Source organism: Pinus tabuliformis, chromosome 7, assembly GCF_031772625.1.
Source record: "Pinus tabuliformis cultivar Carrire ecotype Pingquan chromosome 7, CPIR1, whole genome shotgun sequence".
NCBI classification, from domain to species: Eukaryota; Viridiplantae; Streptophyta; class Pinopsida; order Pinales; family Pinaceae; genus Pinus; species Pinus tabuliformis.
In genome coordinates, this window is record NC_142293.1 from 266,142,054 (window position 1) to 266,165,189 (window position 23,136).

The 23,136-nt window shown below is 38.5% G+C and overlaps 1 protein-coding gene across 1 annotated transcript in view; it reads left to right on the plus strand.

Moving 5' to 3' along the window:
* The window catches only part of LOC149246888 (uncharacterized), a 300,905-nt gene that overhangs the window by 217,689 nt on the left and 60,080 nt on the right, over nucleotides 1-23,136 (plus strand). The window contains exons 12-14 of the mRNA XM_089458052.1: nucleotides 21,373-21,960; nucleotides 22,101-22,181; nucleotides 22,377-22,462. Coding sequence (XP_089314178.1) covers nucleotides 21,373-21,960; nucleotides 22,101-22,181; nucleotides 22,377-22,462 — 755 coding nt within the window. The remainder of the gene's footprint in view (nucleotides 1-21,372; nucleotides 21,961-22,100; nucleotides 22,182-22,376; nucleotides 22,463-23,136) is intronic.

The window sequence follows — 23,136 nt, forward strand, 5'->3', positions numbered from 1 at the left end:
CATCATTGACGTAATTAGTTTGATTAATCTCCATATTTTTTACCAGCATCATTAGTTCTTGTATAGTTTGCTTTTGATCTTCCTTTTCGTTGTCATTTGTCCCTGCTTTTCCACTATCATGGACTTGATCTGAAATAGTACAGGTGGACGACATATTCTGATATGAAGAATCATCTTGGAATCTTTCACTGACAGCTGGACCTTTTATCAAATTACTTTCATTTTGTTGCACAAATTTAGGGGCAGAAGGCAAGCTGTTTGGATTACCATATCTATCTTTAAAAGCATTGACAATGTCTTGTAAAGAAGTGAAAGAATCCTTAGGAAAATTATTAAACCAATTCAAAGCATCACCCTCTAAAGAAAAGACAAAAAGACGCATTTTGATATCTTCATGATTAAACTGAGGGGGTCTACAATATATGATCATTATACGAGTAAACAAGCCTAGATGCCTTCTAACAGCGATTGAATCACCACCCGAGAACACAGGTAATTTGGAAATGGCCTCCTCCGGAAAATCATGGAGACGGTCAGTAAAATGACATGGTTTAAATGAATAATCCATGATGAATAATAAGGGATCAAATGGATGATAGAACGAGATCTCTGCTCAAGAAAATCAATGGATGAAAGGAGTGGAGTCACCACTTGAACAATGAATCTGATTCTGAGATCCAGAAAGCAACCAACAAGCAGATATGAGGAAGACTTCTTGTCTAGGAAAAATAAGAAAATGGAGTCGCCACCCAAACAAGAAACAAATCGAAGAGAAGTTTCTGATATGACGAAAGATAAGGTGATGAAAGATCCAAATGATAACCCAAAAGGTTGAATCTGCTAGCTCAAATGAGAGATGAGAAAGATGAAAGATGATGAAAAACGAGAAGATGAATGTCGTTGAAATGCCAGGAACAGAAAAACTATCCCCGGCAACGGCGCCAAAAAATGTTGTCGCGCAGATTGACACGACAACGCTCAGACCGGGGGCTGTCACCCTGATCCCCGATCCCTCCGTTTAAGCCTGTCTCCCGCGGCTAAGGGGGGTAGACCCTATGATATGACGAAGACCAACTGTCGACCAGTTGGTTGGAAGACACGATATGATAAGCACTAAAATGATTTTATTAATTTAGCGGACCAGTGCCTTATGAGAGCGATGTTTAAACAATTACTTGCTAGATAATGTAAAATTATAAACCATGAACAGTAATCATTTATCATCAAATAACTAGAACAACGCAAGATATCAGTTAAAACAACAACGTTCTTATAATGACCAAAGCTAAATGACGATATCCGGTAACTGAGAATTTTGAAGAGATGAATGCTTTAAACAACCACGCAAATCATGAATCATCAACCAGATATCACCTTTATGCAGCTAAATCTTTAAGATGGTCATTCGTATGCAGACTAGCATAAATCGAAAATTTTAATCTCAACACAAAAGATATAACGCGATAATTTCTCGAGAATAACTGAATCTTGCAAAAGAAGATTTCCACAAAAAAAATTTATGATTTTTTTTTTTTTATAAGTAAATCTAAAACTAAAGCAAAACTAAATTAAAATCTAAATAAAAATAAAACCTAACAAACCTAAACTAAAATAGAATCTAAGTTAAAGATTATTCTAAAATCAAACAAAATTAATTCTAAACAAAATTTTTACAATCCTAAAAAAGATTAAATAACAAAAGCTAATTAAAAAAAAAGAACTCAAACCCTAAACGTTTAAAATACAACCAAATGAAAATCTAAAACATAACACATACCGAATTGACTCACGCTTATGATAAACGCATATTGCATTTCAACGATTGCATAAAAAATAACTAAGTCAAAAAACTTTTAAAACCGTGGGAGGTATGAACGCAGTAAGAAAAATTTCGATTTGATGCGCAGTCGACGGCAGCGGACAGAGATCTGAACCGGTTTGAAGCTTACCTGACAAAATGCGATGATGCGTCTCGATTTATACCTTTTGCATTCGATGGAGAAAAATGTTTATCGCACATCCAGAAATCTGAGCGCTTGTAAATGGAACAATCTCGACTGAGATCAGATCTGCTACCTGGCGAAAGATGGATCACGTCGAAGGCTGCCAAACACTGCGTCTCTTACCTGACGTTTTCATATGTTATGCCTGCGTACACATTCGCCACTGTTTTGACGCGTGAAGCCTCCGGCGACCGAATGGCGATGATAAAATAAACGCGTGGGAACTTTTTTGGCTTTGAGACTGTCGTATGCTATTCAAATTGGAATGATTGCGGGTCAATTTTAAGAAACGAGGTCATCAAAGTCGCTGTCCAGGTGAAACGATAGGCCCTGCACTTATTATGTGGAAAGCTGAAGGTGCCGGGATCTTACAAAATGTTTCATAACGGCATTTGAGTGTGGAGGCGTGCGGCTAAGTCTTTGAAAGCCTATGATGTGCTCAGATATGTGGGTTTTCTGACAAATGAGGAGCTGCAGAGTGAAACAGAGGTGAGCTAGAGAGGATTTTGGTTGAGATAGATGCGGATATTTTTACTGCATAAGGAATGAAGGGTGGACGCATGGATCCAGGGAAGCTATGCTGATATGGCAGCTGAATGATAATGATAATGTCTGAAACTCAATAGCCTGACCTCAAAAATTCTCAATCTTTCCCGCTCCAGAAACCCTGAAGAATTTCTCAAAACCCTAAACCTGCAATTACAAGAAAACAAAACCCTAATAAAATCTGTGATAAAGCAAAATTTGAAACCCCGGATCAACTGAGTAATTTACAGATTTTTGCCCCTTAACAGCCAGATTTAGCATTAAGAGCAGAAATATATCTAAAACTTAATTTTAATGTAAAACGCTTCAGAAAACCCTGCATGCATTCATAAAAATATATTTCGGATGATAAGCCCAGGATCAAGAACTGGCTGGGCTCTTTCAGAAAACAAAACCCGGGAGTTGGCTAGTTCAACCGAGAACTTCCCGTAACGCCCGGTAATCTGAAAAAAAGGATTTCCTGCACAGCTTAAAATCAACCATCAACATAGAAGGAGAAAACAATAGTGAAACCCCGATCAAATGGAGATACCTGCCACTATATTTCAGAATCTAAACTATTATTCAAACCCCAAAGATCAGACAAGATACCTGTGCCTAGATCAATCTTCATTAAGCTATCATCAATGGCTGAAAATAAAATTATGCAGAAAAAATAGAACAATCTTACAGCATTTTCAGAAGAGTAACACCAGCAAGATTTTTAACCCCAAAGTCTTCTTTATTGCACAAAAAATGAACTACAAGAGAGCTTCTTCAGCACAAGACTCACAGATCCAATGATCTCAAATGACCCCTAGCACCCTACTTAAAGGAAATGATCCCAACGGCTAGTTCGAGTGATCCATGTCGAAATGATCTCGACCGTTGATGAGGATCAAGACATCTCTTAATCTCATCCGTTGAATTTGTTAATTCTTTTAAAAAATAAAACTTTGCATGCATTCACTCAAAATATTATTATTTTATTATTTTTAGGGTTTTTGCTTTATTTTATAATTTTTATATTTTATAATTTATAATTTTATAATTTTTCAATTATTTATTTTTTTAATTTTTTAATTTTTTTAATTCATTTTAAAATGGATCCTCGAACTTAGCCTTTGGAAAAATCACCTAGGACCTAGGACTTAGGACTCGTGAGGGGATTTAAAACATTTTCTAACCCTCAAGACACTGTACATCATGACTTTTACAATTTACATCTTAAGGGGGAAAACCCCTTTAACATAGACCCTCATAAACCACCCAGTTCTGCGGCACAACTATAATCTAGCAGATTAACGCACTAGGATTCTCCTAAAATTCTAATGACAAAATCCATCCCGGCTTTGGGGTCAGGCTGAAGGAAAACTCTGCCGATCATGGATCGGTGAGACAAAAAACCTTCCGGGACGTAGATTACCATTAGAAGGTTAGGTCCACCTAGGCAATTTACATACACGACTCATATCTACTAAGATTATTTACAATTCATACATGCAGACTGGGTTTACAATTAAATCGATCAAGCTGCTGATGACTGCAGGATGGCTCGGACATGTCGATCAAGTGCTACCCCTTTTCGCAAAGAAAACGGGGGGTACTGCATGGGTAGTTGACCGGTAGTGGTCAACAGGTCCAACTCTTTCCATGACTTTAAATGGTCCAATAAATCGGGGTGACAACTTTGTCCCTTTTTCGAATTGAATAGTACTTTTATTTGGTTTGATGCGGATGAAAACCTGATCCCCTACTTCATACTTCCTATCAGTTCTGTGAGCATCAGCATAACTCTTTTGTCTATCATGTGCTTCCTTTAACTATTGTCTAATTTGTCTTACTTGCTCTTCCATTTCTTGGATTAATTCTGGTCCTATTATCACTCGATCTTCTAACTTGTCCCAACTTAACAGTGTTCTGCAAGGTCTGCTGTATAATGCTTCAAATGGAGGCATTCCAATCGAACTGTGGTAACTGTTATTGTATGCAAATTCGACTAAGGATAAGTACTTTTCCCAGTGTGATTGTTGATCCATAACATACATCCTCAACATATCTTCAAGTACTTGATTTACCCTTTCTGTTTTCCCATCAGTTTCAAGATGATAAGCAGTGCTCAAAATTAGTTGAATTCCTAGGCTGACTACATGCAAGTCCCGAATCTTGAAGTGAATCGTGAATCTCTATCAGATATAATTTTCTTAGGTACTCCATGAAATCTGATAATTTCATTTATGAATACTCGAGCTACGTCAGCGACTTCGTAAGTATCTTTTACGGGAATGAAATGTGCGTTTTTCGTTAATTTATCCACTACTACCAGAATGGCATTGTGTCTTTGAGACTTAAGAGGTAGTCCAATGATGAAATCCATAGAAATGATCTTCCATTTGGTCATAGGAATGTCGTGAGGTTGTAAGAGACCCACTAGATGACAATGATCTGCTTTTACTTGTTGACATTCCAAACATTTTGCAACAAATTGAACAATATCACGTTTCATGCCTGACCAGAAGAAGAGTTTCTTAGTATCCGTATACATTTTCTTTACTTCAAGATGTGCACAATATACTGCTCTGTGGGCTTCCTTAAGGATAGTGTCTCGAAGATCCTTATTATCAGGAATATACATCCTTCCATGGAATCGTAAGATTCCATCATCTTCTAGTTCATATCCTTCAAACTTAGATTCTTTTGGCTTTTTACCCTCAAGACTAGATCTCACCTTTAAATACCAGCTATATTTTATGAGATATTCTAGTACTCGTTCCATTAAGTTTACTTTGATAGGCATGAGAGAGAATATCCGTGGTCTTCTGCTTAAAGCATCCGCGACTACATTTTCTTTTCCCTTAATATATGATATTCCAAAGTCATATTCACTTAGGAATTCACTCCATCGCCTTTGTCTAGCATTTAAATCTCCTTGGGTGAACAAATATTGTAGACTTTGATAGTCGCTTTTAAACGTAAAACTTCGCCCTACTAGGTAATGTCTCCAAATTTTAAAAGCTAGTACTATAGCGGCTAACTCTAAATCGTGAGTAGCATAGAGTTCTTCATGAGGTTTTAACTTTCTGAGGCATATGCTATTACTCCTCTATCCTGGATTAATACTGCACCCAACCCTTGTTTGGATGCATCAGTACATACCGTAAAATCTTTGTCCATATGAGGGACTCTTAAGATTGGTGCATTGGTCAGTAGTCTTTTGAGTTCAGAGAATGCTTTATTAAATTTCTCAGTTCATTCATAATTAACACCTTTACGCTGAAGGGTTGTAATCGACTTTGCAATTTTGGAGAATCCCTCTACAAATCTTCGGTAGTAACTGGCTAAACCCATAAAGCTTCGTACTTCATGTGCATTTTTCGGTATTGGCCATTCCATGATTGCTTTTACCTTCTCAGGGTTTACTAAAATCCCTTCACCTGATATGATATGACCTAAGTAATGAATCTTTTTCTGAAAAAATGAACACTTGGATAATTTTCCATACAACTGATGTTTTCTAAGGCAGGACAATACTATCCGTAAATCATATTCATGCTTTTTCTTATTCTTGGAATAGATGAGAATATCATCTAAAAAGACTTGTACAAATTGATCAAGATATTCGCAGAAAACACTATTCATAAGATTCAAGAATACTGCTGGTGCATTTGTTAATCCAAATGGTACCACAATAAATTTATAATGTCCAAAACATGTTAGGAATGCAGTCTTAGAAATATCGCTTTCAAAAATCCTTAGCTGATGATAACCTGATCGAAGATCAATTTTTGAAAAGACAGCAGCTCCTTTCATTTGATCGAAAAGATCATCGATTCGAGGCATAGCATATCGATTCTTTACTGTAGCTTGATTCAAGTCTCGATAATTTATGCATAATCTTAAGGATCCATTTTTCTTCTTGACAAAAATTATAGGAGCACCCCAAGGTGATATATTGGGTCGAATATGTCCTATATCCAATAGTTCCTTCAATTGAATTTGCAATTCTTGAAGTTCTGGAGTTGTCATTCTATAAAGTGTTTTAGAGATTAGTTGAGTACCAGGTTTCAACTCAATAGTGAGATCTAGCTCTCTTACAGGGGGTAATCCTGGTAGTTCCTTTGGAAATACATCCTGAAATTTGGCTAATATTGGATATTGTTCTAAGGATGGTCATTTTTCTTTACTTACTTCTTAAATTACATATGCCTGACAAACTTTTCTTAAGCAACGCTTCATTTTCATTGCGGATATGTAACGTTAAGATACTTTTCTCTTGATTCCTTGAATTTGGATCATTTCTCCTTCATCGTTTATACCTAGAATTCTTTACCCATAACAGTCTACCCAAGCTTGATGAGCTCCTAGCCAATCCATACCTATGACAAGATCATAAGTTCCTAAGACTATGACATAAACTTTCAGTTTAGTCGTACAGACCCCTAGGTCAATTTTGCATTGATCCACACTTAAGTCTATGGATTGGAGTTCTCCTGAGGCCATTTCTACCTGTTTGAAATCATTTTGTCTGCGAGCTGCCAACCCACATTTGTTTAATGCATATGACGAAATGAAACTATCTGTGGCACCAATATCAAATAAGATTTTGAGTTTTATACCATTAATAATACCTGAAGATTCCACTACAGTGGATTGATGTGTTGCTTGGTCGTTGTTGACTACTGCATGAATTCTATGATTACCTTGATTATTTGATATTGGTTCCTTTCTAGTCCTATGCAATATACTGAATGAAGCTTCTAGACAATCACGTTGAAAATGTGGTCCTCCACATCCCCAACAATTAACTTGCGTTGATCCTCTTGAATCAGGACGTGAATTTCTAGATAAAGAGCTTCGTCCTTTCATGTTGTTTTCTCTCAAATTTATTCCTCTATTGGCAGTTCCATGAGATGTCTATGGATTGGTGTTTGATGATTCAATGGTTATAGTATTAACTGCCATGGGAGCTCTTGTTCCTATATTTCTTGAGGTAAATCTATTACCATAAGGTGGCCTTGAGCTACCTCCCCTGAAGAAATTTCGGGGAGTCTTTCCTGGAAATCCTGATTGTAAAGATTTCGCTGGCCCTACATCCTTTTTGATTCCTAGATGTTCTTCTGCATAATGACCACATTCTATCGCCTCAGCTACTGATGATGGTTTCCACATGCTCACCAAGGCCTTGATGCAGGGATTTAACCCAAATATGAAGCGTTCAACTTGACATTCATCAGAATCTTAGTAGTGAATGTATTTTACAAGCTCGATAAACCTTATCTCATATTCTTCCACTGTTTTATTACCCTGAACTAATGTATGGAAGGCTCTGGCTTGTTGTTGTTGAAAGTATGGGGGTAAATGCTTTGCACGGAATCTTTCCTCGAACAATTCCCAAGGGACATTATCCGATGTAAGGTGCAGTTGTTTTTCCAGATTTCCCCACCAAATCAAGGCACTTTCCTTTAATTGAAATACAACAATTTTTTGTTTTTGCAGAAGAAGAATATTCTCTTAATCTAAAACATCTGTTCATTCCTTCTAACCATGCCTCAGCACATTCACCTGCTCAACCTCTTGAAAATTCTAGGAGTTTAATTTTTTGAAGCTCCCTATAAATATCTTTTTTGATCTTTTATGCTTAAAATTCTTTGGTTTCGCTGAATTGGTTGCTAAGGGTTGAAGTTCTTCTTTGGTCTTAGCGATAGTTGACATTTTTAATGTTTCCAATAAGGCTTCCAATGAGTTCATTATCATGGTCAACTCCGGTGCTGGAGCGATTGGTGTTGATGATGGTCTCTGTGGAGACGATGATGATGGTGGTGGCGATGGGGATGATGATGACGACGATGGTGGCATTAATAATGGTGATACTACCCGATCACGTTTTCGTCGCTGATATGTCCTTACCATTGTAATGTTTCCTGTGTACATAATAAAATTTTATAAAAATTTGAGGTATACATTCGGATTTAACATATAGTTTTTGCAATTTCACATTTATAAACGGGTATAGTTTTTTTGCTATTTTTATCTGCTAGGCAGATCTTACTGGTACCGAGGTCAAGGAGGGTGGTCTCGCGACCTCCTTGTCCTAATGCAGGGTATTCTATCCTAATATGAAATAATGCAGAAGCATATGGTTATTAATTCCTAAGGTAGATCATCCAAAATTAATTACTAAATAACATTCACAAAATTAAAATATTAAATGCCTTGTTACAATGAACATCATCAACATACCCATCACACCTCAAACTAACTATTACCTTTAAAGAAGGACACACATAGTTATAATGTTGAATATGTTACTTAGATATGGATTAAACCTATAATATATATAAATGAAAGATTGTTTTGGTTCAATCTAAATCTGGAAACTCGTATGAGATTCCGATGTGAAATTCCAAATTTGCTAACCTTCAAAATTATCTAACCAAAGTTACTCAAAGGGCAGATTTTCAAGCATGCAATTATATTTTTTTTTATCTTTCCAGGAAATAAACAATATAGTGCAGATTTTTGGAGCAGCCAAAAGGAGTCTTTAGGTTGTAATCAAAATCTAAAATTATGAGTTTGCTGGTATAAGTTTCCAGATCTCAAACAACCAATGAATGGCAAAATTATGCCCCAAGGGATGAATTAATAATTCTGATTTATAAAATAAATTATTCCAAATTTCATTCCAACCAGGAATAAAGAAAGGTTTATGATTTGGTTCATGATTTTCATCAAGGGTTGGAAAGGAATACTGGTGCCTATATATCATTGGGCATATGGCGTCTAAAAAAACAAGGTCAAAGTGAGCTTATTTCTCTGAATTTAGGTCATTTACAACAATATGAAGCATTCTAAAGCCAACTATTTGCTGCCTTTTACTCCAGATATTATATCTTTATCCTAATGATGGAAAATACATCAAGCTGAGAGAAGAAAACGTCTATAACTGAAAATAGTGAATGAAGGTTAATTTTCGTCGGTTTCATAGTTGTGTGCTGGAATTCTGAACAGAGTCCAAAACGTTAACGATGGTGACAAAGACGTTACATACTGAAGAGGTAATGTTGGCCGTTACATCGAAATTAACAGCGTGGGATGGATTTGGCATATCAATATTTGATTATTATAATTAAAATTTATATGACTTAATTTATATAGTGTTTTTTGGTGTGGATTGAACACGACACCTCCAGCTTCAAGCGCTACGCCTTACATACATACCCTGCAGGTTCAAACTGCTGACGCGTGTTGAGGCATAGTGCCACGGGTCCACGTCGGGTGGCACCAGAGAGTAGGTTTAAACTGGTGGAGACTGTCCGCTTTGGTTTAACGATTGAGATCGTCCCAATTCCAAGCTCCACCCCCTTGTACACAGGGGTCACTTTATTCGCGGAAAGATAAACCACTAACAGCAAATCGCCTGGCGTCGTGGCGATCACGATTCGAAACACATTGCACAAAATCTCTATGATGGCGATTCTTCCAGATTTTTTGGATATCAAATCTAGGGCTCGGGCAAGAAACAGGAAGGGAATGTGCTCGCCGTCCTTCCAGAACGCGGTGGCCTTGGGTTCGAACTCGGAGGCCATCTTCGAGAGTTGGGCAATCTTATCGTCAATGGACGGAGCAGCTACAACGTCCTGTTCGGCTGCTTTAGCTATGACGACCTTCTTGGCGGCCTTTTTTTCTTGGCCGTGTGCTTTAATCATGGTTGGCCTTTCTTCTCGAAGGCTTTACGGGCATCTCCCATCAAGGTGTCTGTGACAGTTCTTCCACTCATGGCATTGATTCTCAGGGAGAAAGACAGGCTTTCAAATTTGGGAAAGGCTGATAGCACGCCGACGGGTTGGGAAGGGAAAGGGTTCGGGGTCAAAAGTGAGCGAAATTTTAGAATGGAATGCAAAGATTGGAGCCTCAACATGGAGACTTGTAACAGTTAGAGAACAAATGCCCTTTTGTCGGGGCTTTGGCTGGCCATAAAAGCATAACTGAATCGCAAAAGGATGATTCTAAGATCATGTTTTCCTGCCTTTTGGATGAGGAAGACCGAAAGTGGCACCTCAATTGGCAAAAGGCTGTCCCGTTAGCAGAAAGTAACAGGTTCGATACCAAATGACAAGACCATAAAGCAGATTTATGAGCCTGTAATATATATCAGCTTATGGGCAGTGATGATATATAGCAGGAAATTGGGGTTTCAAGTTACCTCAGAATTCACTTCAATACTTTCATTGAGACAAACTATTTCTACAGTTTTCAAGCTATGCCAACAAAATTCAGGAAAACGCAGGTGGGTGTAAGCCCTGTAAGGTCAAAGGGTTTTAACCTGGCTCTGATACCAAATGTAATAACCGTAAAACGGATGAAAATATAGTAAAGGGGTTTTTATCATGAACCTGTAATTTATTTCCTGAAATCTTACAAAATTAACTAACAGAACTGCTGAAGGTACCTACCTGTGCACCTGTGGCTGATGATGCCTCTAGCTACCTTGCTTCGGTTACCAAAAAGACCGAATCCACCCAGCCAAACTGAGCAGAACCTCGCTACTCAATACAATAAGCTTCTTAGTTGAAGCAGACTGTTCCCCTGTGCCCAGAAACCTCAAAACAATCCGCGCTCTTCATGTGGGTAATTTCAATTTATGATGTCCTTCCTCCTTCAGTTTCCTTTCCTCCGTTCTTTTCCTTCCTCTCGCCCCCCTCTAAAATTCTGCTCAGTGGTTTTTATCTGGTTTCTTGGCAGTGGCTGCTCTTCCACCAGCAGCCCACCACGTAGCCTTCTTCTAGTGACACCTTCCATGTTACGTATCATATATATTGCTTTTATGGTCACGTATATATATATTTCATTTATAATTTAATTAATAAAATATATTTCTTTTATGGTTTAGTAAAGTACTTCTTTTAATATAAAAAAAATCATAAGGTTATAGTAAGTTCCTTACTTTTATTAATTTGTTATATCATTATTATAATTTTATTAATAAGCTAAAATATATAATTATATAACCATTTTTAAGACTTAGCTTAATTTTGAACATTTACCCTTTTATAGTTATGTTTACATTATACATTTTAAATTTAGTATCTACCCATTAGTCATGATACATTGAGCAATATGGGTGTTGTTGGGTGAATAGAACTTCTATTTTGAAAAAGTGTCATGATATTTAATACTTATAGTTAATTTAGTATATAAATACTAGTGTGGTGTATGCGACACATGCATATGTAGCTATCATATGCATGTATCGTATGCCTGTTTTTATTCTTGTGTTCTCTATATTTTATAGATAGTTTGTTACAAGTTTTCCGTTCGACCCTTGCTGAGTCTCTCTACTTCCCATCTGGAAGTTCTCTTCTGGACTCCCTCTGAGTCCCTATTTCCCTTCTGGAAATTCTTCTGCAAACGTCAAGTTGCCCCACTTTGATCGTTTGTGCAATTGCAACACTGATTCAGATTCCTTGGCTAGAAATCCACCTCGGCAGCAACTCCCTCCACCTTGGTCTTGCCCTGTTAGGTACTGTTCTGACTACAGTACCCCACCAGCTTCGCTCCCGCAAACTGCCCACAGCTTCCTATGCCCCAGCAATTGAAGGACTGAGCCACTAGGCTCTGCGCAATCCCGACATTCGCTGAATTTGCACCTCTTGACCACAGCATCAATCCTTCCTGGCTGAGAAAGATGACCAGGCACTGTGTAGGTTAGATCTACCTCTCTCTGCCTCTGCACTGACCCTCTTCCTGGCTCGAACTGATGACACAGTCCCTCTGCGTCAACCTTTCTTTTGTCGCTTTCTGCAAGGATTAACTTCTGTCACTCGGGACAACTGGTTTTGCTGCAAATGCTCTGCTTAGCTGATGCCTTCAGCTCTTCTGTGATCTGTAACCACGCTCCGATACCATGTTGGAATTTCTAAGTTTAACCCATTAGAAATTCTTCCTGTACTATTTGGTTTATTTCTTCCTACTTGTTTAATTACTTAACAAGTTATTTACAATGTAAATATTGAAAATAAACGCAAGTACAGTATCAACATCTACAAATCATCAACTGAAAGAAAACAAGCACATAAGTGACACCATTATTTTTGGACCAATGTCACCAAAAATACCCAATGCGGGAAAACCAGTGCAGTTATTAAGAGGGTTTTATTATTATGTAGTTTCAAAATACAACTAGGGTGCCAGAAATGGCTCACCCAACAATGAATGCCCTCAACAGTAGTACCTCTCCTCGAAGACAGATATTCTGACTGATTAATCACCGGATCAACAATCCCACAACAACAATTGCAGCTTCCACTGCTTTGCATCACTTTGATAGGGATTGAGTCAGCCTTCCTGGCACTCTAGCTCCCAGTCTGCCCCACGAAAATCTTCCCAGCGCTGCCTCTTGGCCCTGCGTTAGCTCTGCTAGCCTCTGCGCAGCTATTGAAGCCTCTACGTCAACCCTTAGACCCTTTGCGTCACCCATGATGGCTTCTCCTGGCTCTGCGTAGCTCCCAGCTGCCTCTGCGTAGCCTCCAACTGCGTCTGCATCAACCTCTCTCGGCTCTGCGCTGTCTCTCTGGTACCAACTCTGACTCTCTGCTATGTATTCACTGCCCCTCGCTGCTGATCACTGATTTTATCTCTCTTAGCAAACCTCGCTCTAGAGAATAGAATGGCTAATCACTATGGTGTGTTCTCCAACTAACCATCAAGCCTCCTCTTATACTTTCCTCGTTGGTCCTTCAACGGCTGAGATTACATCTCTAATCAATGGATAAGATTAGATTTGGTTTGATCCATGACTTTTGGAACTTTCTAACCCAGTTTTATATTAATACCCTTAATATGCTATTTTCCCTAAGTTTAGACTTAGGAACTCTATTAAAAATATTAATTATTTTAATATCTCCCAAATCGTTTAGAATCTGCCCAAACCATTTCTGGGTCTTGGAGATCTCATGCGCTTTAGCCTCTCCACCAATTTTCATGGCTAGAGCACATCCGATGCCAACAGAAGATAGAACATTATATGCAATGACGAAGAAGACAACAACACAACCATAAGAGACAGCGGAATGGTCCAAGACCAGGGAAAAACTCCACAAGGGGGAAAACCCTTTCAAATATTCTTCTTTATTAGATCGTCATAAGAGGTTTTCAGTAGAGAGCCTAATACATAAACTTGCAGCAGAGATTTACAGAACAGATTGCAGATGTACAGAACAACAGAGAGAAACCCTTGATCCATCAGAGCACTGAAGCCAACTGAAGGTAAATGTCAAAGCTTAGATCAAAACCTTGGACGCTCATAGCAAGGAAAACTACGTGCGCCCGAAACTTCCTGGACGCTCCCTCTGTTGATTTGGGGTAGCATCGGATGTGCTCTAGCCATGAAAATTGGTGGAGAGGCTAAAGCACATGAGATATCCAAGAACGAGAAATCGTTTTGGAAAATACCATCCGGATGAAGAGTTATTAAAATAATTAATATTTTTAATGAGTTCCTAATTCTAAACTTAGGAAAATAAAAATATTAATGGGTATTAATAAAGATAAGGATGAGAAGCTTTTAAGAGACAAAGATCAAGTCTATTTTAATCTTAGCCATTGATTAGGGACTTAATCTCAACTGTTGATTCATCAATAGGAAGAGTGTAAGAGAAGGCTTGAGGGTCAGTTGGAGACACATTGAGGGAGACCAGTCAGTGTGATTTCTGGAGTGGGGCTTGCTAAGAAATTCGAACTAGAGGTCTAGATTGTAGCAAGAGGTAGCGAGTACATAACAGAGAGGCAGGAACAGTGCCAGAGGACCAGTGTAGAGTTTAGAGAGGCAGATGCAGAGATATTTAGAAAGACGCAAAGGCAGCTGGACTGCACAGTCACCGGAGGTCCTACGTGGGTGACGCAGAGAGCCCACGTGCTGACGCTAGGGTCTAGGAGCTGTGCAGAGGCTAGCTGGAGAGACATTGAGCCTAGGGGAGGCGCCGAAGGATTTGTCTTTGTTGGGTGAGCCAGTTTGGCACCCTAGTTGTACTTGAGAAAAGCTTAATAATAAAATCCTCCTCTGTGGCACCAATTTTCCCACATTGGGTTTTTCCAGGGACAATTGTCCAAAAATATTTGTGTTGATGTGTTTGATTCTTGTGCATGTATTTGTTTTTGTATTATGGTGTGATATCTGCAGTAGAATTTATTTTAATATTTACTGAAGGGTTTTTGTAAATAACTTATTGGAAAATAAGTAGGTAAAATAAATCAGTTGCTGCAGTAATAGAATTTTGACACCCTCAACCATTGTGTGAGGGCGTCTTGATCTGACCCAGACCCTCCCACAAAGTCTGTGTTCGTACGTCTGGGGTCAAATATACAAAGCACTGCTCCAAACCCTTAGACGCTTCCTTCCAGTTACTGTGCGAGCGTCTGGGACCGCCTGAACGCATCCTGGACCACTCTGTGCCTGCGTCCGGGGACCAATATTGTCAGATCTACTTCTGAAACCCTGGACGCTCACTCCAGGCTTCTGTGCGAGCGTCTGAGACTTTCTGGACGCTCCCTTAGCCACTGTGTGCATGCGTCCGAGGATGAAAATGCTTAGTTATGTGCTTGCGTCTGAGAAATAGAAACCCTAAATCCCTGCGAGCTTCACCCCTGTGATTTCAGACCCTTGCGTGAACTTTTTTCGTCAAACTTGTGCGAACCAAGACAAAAGAGACGAGTAAAATATGGCTTGATCAATGTGTAGAAATGGGGTTGAGGTCGCTTTTATTTATAGGCTTTCATGAGGGTCCACTTGGGGTTGAGGCCGACCTAATCAATTTCACATGTGCTTAGGGTTGACCCATTCCATTATACATGAATGAATAAGATAATTCAAAAATCAACTTCCGCTTGTCCAAATGGGGTGATCTTTCGGTTGACTTTTGTCCTCTCGAAAAGAGGAATTTAATGCAATGACCATCTTGATCATTTGAGCTGTCCAAGGTGGAATATGACCCTAGTTGCAAAAATTAACAAGAGAAACCTCTCCAAGTGGAAAATACCGGGCAGTTGGCTTGATCCTCGTCAAAATAATCTCAACCATTGAAAATAACTTGATCATCTTCTAATCTCGATTGTCGAACTTTTTATTTTCAGGAAAATTCGATTTTTTTTAAAGCCCACTTCTAATTAGTCCAAAAGTTAATATTTTGGATTAATTTCCAAGGGCTCAAATTTTCTTAAAATATCCATTTTCCTTTAGTGGGGTACCTCCAAAAATTGGCTTTCCTTTGACCCACAAATTTTTGATTATTTTCCACTTGGAGAGATTAATTTCTCTATAATTATTTTTGACTTGAAATTAATTAATTTTTTGGCTTAGGATTTTTATTTAATTTAGCCAGAAAATTAAATAATTGACACTAGAGGGGATTAATAATTTTTCCACCCTCAAATATTCTAGTCATGGTGTTTAAATATGAGAGACCATGCACTGAAATATTTTTACATGAAATTATTACAATATCAACCTTTGAAATGAGAAAACACATTTAGACTCATACCCTCAACAATTTACCCAATTCTGCGACACAATATCATCTAGTATAGACCAAATATGTTCGTAATAAAATAATCTAGCCAAATGTGCTAAATTATTCCCAAACACACTTTTACAATAGACTCGATATACACTAGGATTCACCTAAGACCTTGTTAATGAATTCCATGTTGAGATATCAATGCTAATAGAATTAGGGTTAGATTTCTGTTTCTTGATAATTACTTGTGAATTATGTTGGATTCTTTTACTTATTTGTTGTATTATATTTCATCAAGCAATTACCAAATTATGTGTGTATGAAGATCATGAAAACACAAGACACAAGATATAGGCACTCTGCCAGGGAAAAACCCCTATCTATAGGAAAACCCAATCAAAATCTCTTCCTTCAATAGTTTTTCCTGAGACTCTTCAACCTAGACGCAAACCTCTTCCACAACAAGTTAACCCTTCCTTCTTTGATCCAAACCTTGGACCTAATAGCGATAACACTTTGACCCCAGCAACTACGACTTGTTAGCAACAGACAACAACAAGTTTGACTTTGACAAAGAGATTTCGATCTCCTAAATTAGCCCACATGAGAGAGAGATAGACAACCCAAAACTTCAATTTTGTCCTTCCCTTCCTTCTTGACCAACTTCACACTCCTTTTAGCCTCCTTCTCCAACTTCGTAGTTTTTCGCAGCTCTTTCTTGGATATCGAATTGTGTGAGTGAGTATGTTGAAATGAATTCAATCTGCTCCAATATATAGGCTTTTGGTGAGGTCGAATTGCCCAGTTGAGGCCGACTTGGTGTGGAGGTGACATAATTCATTTTTGACTCAAAAATAATTCTTTTTACATAGTTCAAAAGCCCAAGAAGGGTCTCATAAAATGTACAATGATAGGAGTCCACAATGGGGACTTTGACTAATAAAATGATGACCCAGGCATGAAACCCATGCTTTAATAAGTCATTATAACAATAATAATTTTTTTTTTCATTCTTTTGACAAGTACATTACATAATGAGTCAAATACATTTATGAAGACTGAACTTAGTTACATTCTTCAACACTCCCTCTTAACTAGGGAGGTATTCATAAGAAGTACAAGGAAGATCTCAAACTATATGAACTATGAAGAGTTTAGGCACCGTAATGCCATGGACTGGATTCCTAACTAGGACAATTTATGCAAGGTCTCTCAATAGTTAAGGCACCACATTGCCACGGACTAAATTCCTGACCAGGGAAATCTACCTGAGTGGGACTAAGATGGACTAAAGCTTTCAGCCTCTCTAGGTACGATCAGGCTTACTTGCTAACCATCAACCCAGGGATATAGGTGCGTATCCGAGGTCAGAGCTTCATGACCAACGCCACCCTCCCTACTTTGGGAATTAGACATCAACACATAGTGCCGGCCAGATGTCCTCCCAGACAATGTGTCTCACACACAAAACCTCAAAAAATCTCTTCCAAACTTTATCTTCATCAACAAGATCAGCAATATCAACTAAACCAAGCATGCTTCTAAGATATTCAAACTTCTTATTAGGAAGAGACTTTATTAGTATATTAGCTACTTGATCGTCTGTCGAGACATACTGTAGCTTCACGATCCCGTCCTGCACTGAGTTCCTAATGTAGTGGAACTTATTGTTGATATGCACCCAAAGATTCCTTTCTTCCCAGATGCACCCAATTTGCTTCTTTTGTCTTTCAGCACATGAAAATATACGGGACCTCCAAAAATTCTAAAATGAGAGACATCGGGTTTCTTACCAGTGAACATTTCTTTGGGAGTCTTGGAGTCCAATGCTTGATGAGGGCATCGGTTTTGAACATACACGGCGGTATTTGCAACTTCCGCCCATAGGAACTTCGAAAGGGTTTGATCATGAAGCATGGCACAAACTTCTTCTACAATAGAGCAATTGTTCCTTTTAGCCACACCATTCTGCTCAGGAGTGTATGGCGTTGTAGTCTCCCTCTTAATGCCAACTTCTCTACAATAATCTTGGAATTCATTTGATTCGTACCTAGTCCCATTATCAGTCCTCAATATCTTGATTTTCTTCTCAGATTGGTTTTCGATCAAGACTTTGAAGTGTTAGAACCAGGTGAACACTTCATCCTTCTTCTTCAAGAAGTAGATTCAGGTCTTGCGAGAATAATCATCCATAAAAGTGAGATAATATAAGTATCCTCCCAAAGAGTTTATGGGCATCATACCAGATATGTCGAAGTGGATCAATTGCAATATATCTGTGGTATTGCTATTACTTGAGGGGAATGGTCCCCTTGTAAGTTTTCCTTCAGCACATCCCGGACATACACCTTCATGCTCTACTTTGAACTCAGGCATACCTGTCTCACATCGGGTAGGGCCTTGTAATGAAGACAGGCAAACCTCCGGTGCCATAGTTCAGATTGTAGAGATGTGTCACAAGACATGGCTCCCAATGGAATTCCTTCAACTTGATACAAAGTTTCAACCCTGAACCCAAGAGTAAAAGCATCTTTAAAATTTCTTTTCCAAACACATACCTTTCCATCGATGAATTCCGCCTTGATTCCTTTATTCTCCATGGCTGAAATGGACACCAGGTTCTTCTTGAGATTAGGTACATATAGTACTTCTTGCAAATGAATAGTGTTACTTTGATTCAATTGAAGGGTAACATTCCCTACTCCCTTCACGGGATAGGTGGCATCATCTCCAAGGATGATCTCAAAGTTTGTCTCCTTTTCTATCAGAATAGAGAGGGCTTCCTTGTGTTAGGTGAAGTCCCTAGAGGCACCACTATTAATCAGCCAATTGAGAAAGTGTCTGGAGGAGAGGCAGTGGAGAGGGATGATATAAGATAGTACTCTTTTTACTTATTGTTAACAACATTTGATTCTTCATACCTGGGGTTCCTTGATTTCTTGGAAGGTCGACCATTTCCTTGATGTCCCGCATTCCTTTTTCCTTTGCCATTGGACCTGCCATTCCTTTGATTGTTGTTGTTGAAGTTGCCCCTGGAATGATTGTGATCATCATCATGCGACATGCCCCTTCTATTTGGACACTCCCTTGCATAGTGGCCAAACTTATTGCAAACAAAGCACCTGCCCTTCCTTCCTCCCTTAGATCCAGGATTTCCATGGAAATGACCTTTAGAGCCTGCATTATTTCTCCTTTTGGCATGAGTGGAGAATGCAGTGGGGTTGCTTCTATTAGAAGGCATTTCTTGCTCCACCATTCTTGTTTCTTCTTGAATGCATCTCGACATCAACTCTTCAAACCATAGATTCGATCATTGTTGAAGACGATGGTTCTAAATACATACCACTCAGGTGGGAGTCCTCCAAGGGTGGTGAGAATAAGTTCCCTGTCAGGAATGACTTCTCCAATCGAGAGTAGATCATTCTTGATCTCAGTAATCCTCAAGAAATAGGATTGAATATCCTCGTCCTTGCCCTTCTTAATATCCTTCAACTTATTCTTGAGAAATAGAATTTGATTAGCATTACTAACCTTGAACATGCTGACCAACCTGTTATAGATCTCCTTGGAGGTATTCAATTCGGAGATGTAGGCCACCAGATGCTTGTCAATGGAATCCCTGATAATCTTCTTTGCTTTGACTTCAACCCTATTGTACTTGGTCTTCGCAGCAGCTGGTGCATTTGAAGGAGGTTCAGGGATTTTACCCTGCACATAGTCCCTTACTTGTTTTTCTTCCAAGGTCAAATCAAGAGACATCTTCCATCCATGATAGTCAGATTTATCATGGAGCTTGTCTTCAGCCGGGAAGTAGGATGAGGAACCCATTGAACCTTTTTTCCTTGTCCAATTGTCTTTGGTGATTGCTCTTTCACTCTTGCTTGGGCTTTTCTTCACCTCAATTCTGTACCATGTTAATTTTAGGCAACAATGGTATGTTCTATGCTTTAGAGCAATTTTACTTCAATTTCTTTATTAGCCCAGTATCAATATTCAGATTAGCAATCACATCAACATGATATTAAAATGCAGATAGAACATAAACATAAACAGTAGAAGACAAGAGGACACAAGATGTGGCACCAACTAGGGACAAACCCCAATGTGGGAAAACCCTTGATCAAATTTTCTTTTAGTCTTCAATAGTTCAGCAGAGAGAGAGTACAATTTACAAATCTGATAATTTATAACAGTAGCAAAAGGGTCCTAACCAAAAAAGTCAACGCTGGTCAACAGGGCAGATTTGACCCTTAACAGATCGGTCAACTACAGTCAACTTCGGCTTCCAAACAGCAAGATAAAACAACCCTCAAAACAATCAAATTCAGCCCAGTCAAAGTCTGGTCAAACAACCCACCTGTGGTCAGTGCTCGCTGCAGTCAACGCTGGTCAACAGTCAAGGTTTAGCCTCGATTTTTGTGCCCAGAAATGTAGCTTGTCCAAACAGAGATAGCCCTCACAAAAACGCAGTCAAAGGAGGTCAACGCATACTGGTCAACACTTGGTCAAACTGTCCAAAAGTTCGGGCTCCTGAAATTTTGGACGTGTGGAGAGGCCCAAAAATTCATACCCAATCAATGAGGGGAGAGAGAGAAGTGCGAAGATGAGTGTGTCCAAATGAGGCTAAGTCACCTTCTATTTATGCAACGTTGAGGATGAATAGACATCACTGTTGGGCTTCTGAGCCTACATAAGTTTGCTGGCCGACCTTGACAATTTGACCATAATAAAAAAAAATTTCTTAACTTCATTTGTTCATGTCAGAATCGGATGATATTTAGATCAATCCTACACCTCTCGGAGAGAGGAATCCAAGAAAAATATCAGCGGTCATAAATAAGATGACCCATGTGGAGTTTGGCCGTAGTTGCCAATTTTAACAGAAGGTAACACTAAGCAAGGAGGGAATGATTTATACTTCAATATAATTATATTCTCAGCATTTGTCATAATTTACAGTTGTATCATATGCTTCTTTGCATTGCATTACATCCTAAATGCATTAGTAGACGTCTGACTAATTGCATCCTGATGGATGGAATATGCTAGGTGAGATATCCCAAGTGTATCTCTTTGCAGGTAACATTCGTGTTATGTTAGGAGGTGACACATGGCATCCATAACAAGAGTTATTTTATTTAAGGGAAATTATATTCTATTTCTGTTATACTTCAAAGCTGAGAATCTAGTTTTACTGTTATCCGTGAGCAACTTTAGTGTCCTTTTTGGTTCACTCTAGAAGTTCTGTTCAGTTTTGACTCTTCATGTTGCTCCATATCGGCACATATCATGCATGTACCAAATTGTTAAACTAAAAATCAAGTTTTATGCAGGTATTCCTCAAAGCAGATGGACAAGCTCAATTTATCCTTGCTACTTGGGGAACATGTTGGCGGATCAGCTGTAAGATCAATTACCACTGTTTCAGAGATTTATACTCTACAACTGGAGGGTGATAAAAGGCAACATGACTTCAATTGCAGCATTGAAAACAGAGATACTCCATTGCTACTCTTATCTGTTGGGGCCAAGCAAATTCTAACAACTTGGCAGTTGAAATGGGAAGAAGTTAACCAAGACCATCATGAGAATGAACTATCCAGTAAATTGAAAGCTCCATATATATCAAATTTTGAGAAATTCCCATTGGAAGAAAACTATATGATTTCCTTTCAATGGCTAAGTACATACATGCAACCACAGTTTTGCAAGCCTCCAAAGCAAATGGCAAGTGGGAAACAAAAATATCATATGGATGGTATTACACTTAACAGAGTAATGCCAGATGAAGTTGTGGAGGCCGACTCTGGCCTGGATAAAATCGGTGGAGCAATGGGGAAACTCATTACTAATGATGAGCCACAGGATGACTGGAGATATTTAGCAGTGACAGCATTTCTGGTGCAGGGAACTGACCCCAGGTTGATTTTGAGATGTTTTGAATCTTATTTGGTTAAAATATTGTCCTATTTTGAAGAGTTTTCGGCAATAATATAATTTCATTTGTTTTTCTCGTTCACGTCTCAAAATTGCTGATGACTAATCCATTGTTTTTTTACAGGTCAACTGTCTGCTTTGTCGTTACTGCATGTTCAAATGCTACACTTAGTGTGCAGGCTCTCCTATTGCCGCATCGTCTCTGGTAACACTTCCTTTCAATATAGAATTTTGCTTCTTCCTTTAGCAAGTTTCTTTGTGAAGCTTTCTTGCATCAATCTAGAAAATTATGCATCAGTAAACTAGCTGTACTTGATGTATTGAACTCCCTGTAATCTGGTACTGACATCAAAATTTTTCATCGTGGCTACAGTTAATTGTTTTGTTTGTTTGTTTAAAGGTTTGAAGTGGCTTTATTGGATCATGAGAAAACACCAGTCTTGGCTTTACAACATGTTGTCATTCCTCTTCATCATCCGGGTTCGGGTAAGCACCTTGGCATTCTAGAGTTGATGGCCACTTTTACTAATAAAACAATATTTACCATGGAAGAGACATTCAACAATTATTTGTCAGCAGATTGCTGTTGGATCTATCATGCAGTTTGCTTCCCATCTGCAATCTAAATTTTAAAACTTGCCATTTATCTTCTACCATGGGATGAATAAGAATTGCTGTTGGATTTCTCATGCAGTTTTATTTTGCATCTGCAATCTAAATTTCAAAAACTTGTCATTTATCTTCTACTAATTGAAAAAGGGCTATAAGCAAGGCTATAATTGTATAATTTTCTTTTCTCAATGTTGATTTGGGGTAGCATCGGATGTGCTCTAGCCACGAAATTTGGTGGAGAGGTTGGAGCACATGAGATCTCCGATACCCAGAAAGGGTTTGGGCAGATTCTAAACAGATCAAGAGATATTAAAATAATTAATATTTTTAATAATTAATATTAAAATAAAATATTAATGTGTATTAATATGAATCTGTGTTAGAATGGTCCAAAAGACATGGATCAAGCCAAATCTAATCTTAATCATTGATTAGGGACTTAATCTCGGCCGTTGAGATGTCAACAGGAAAATTATAAGAGAAGGCTTGAGGGTTACTTGGAAAATTCACCAGAATGATCAGTGATTCTATTCTTTAGAGCGGGGTTT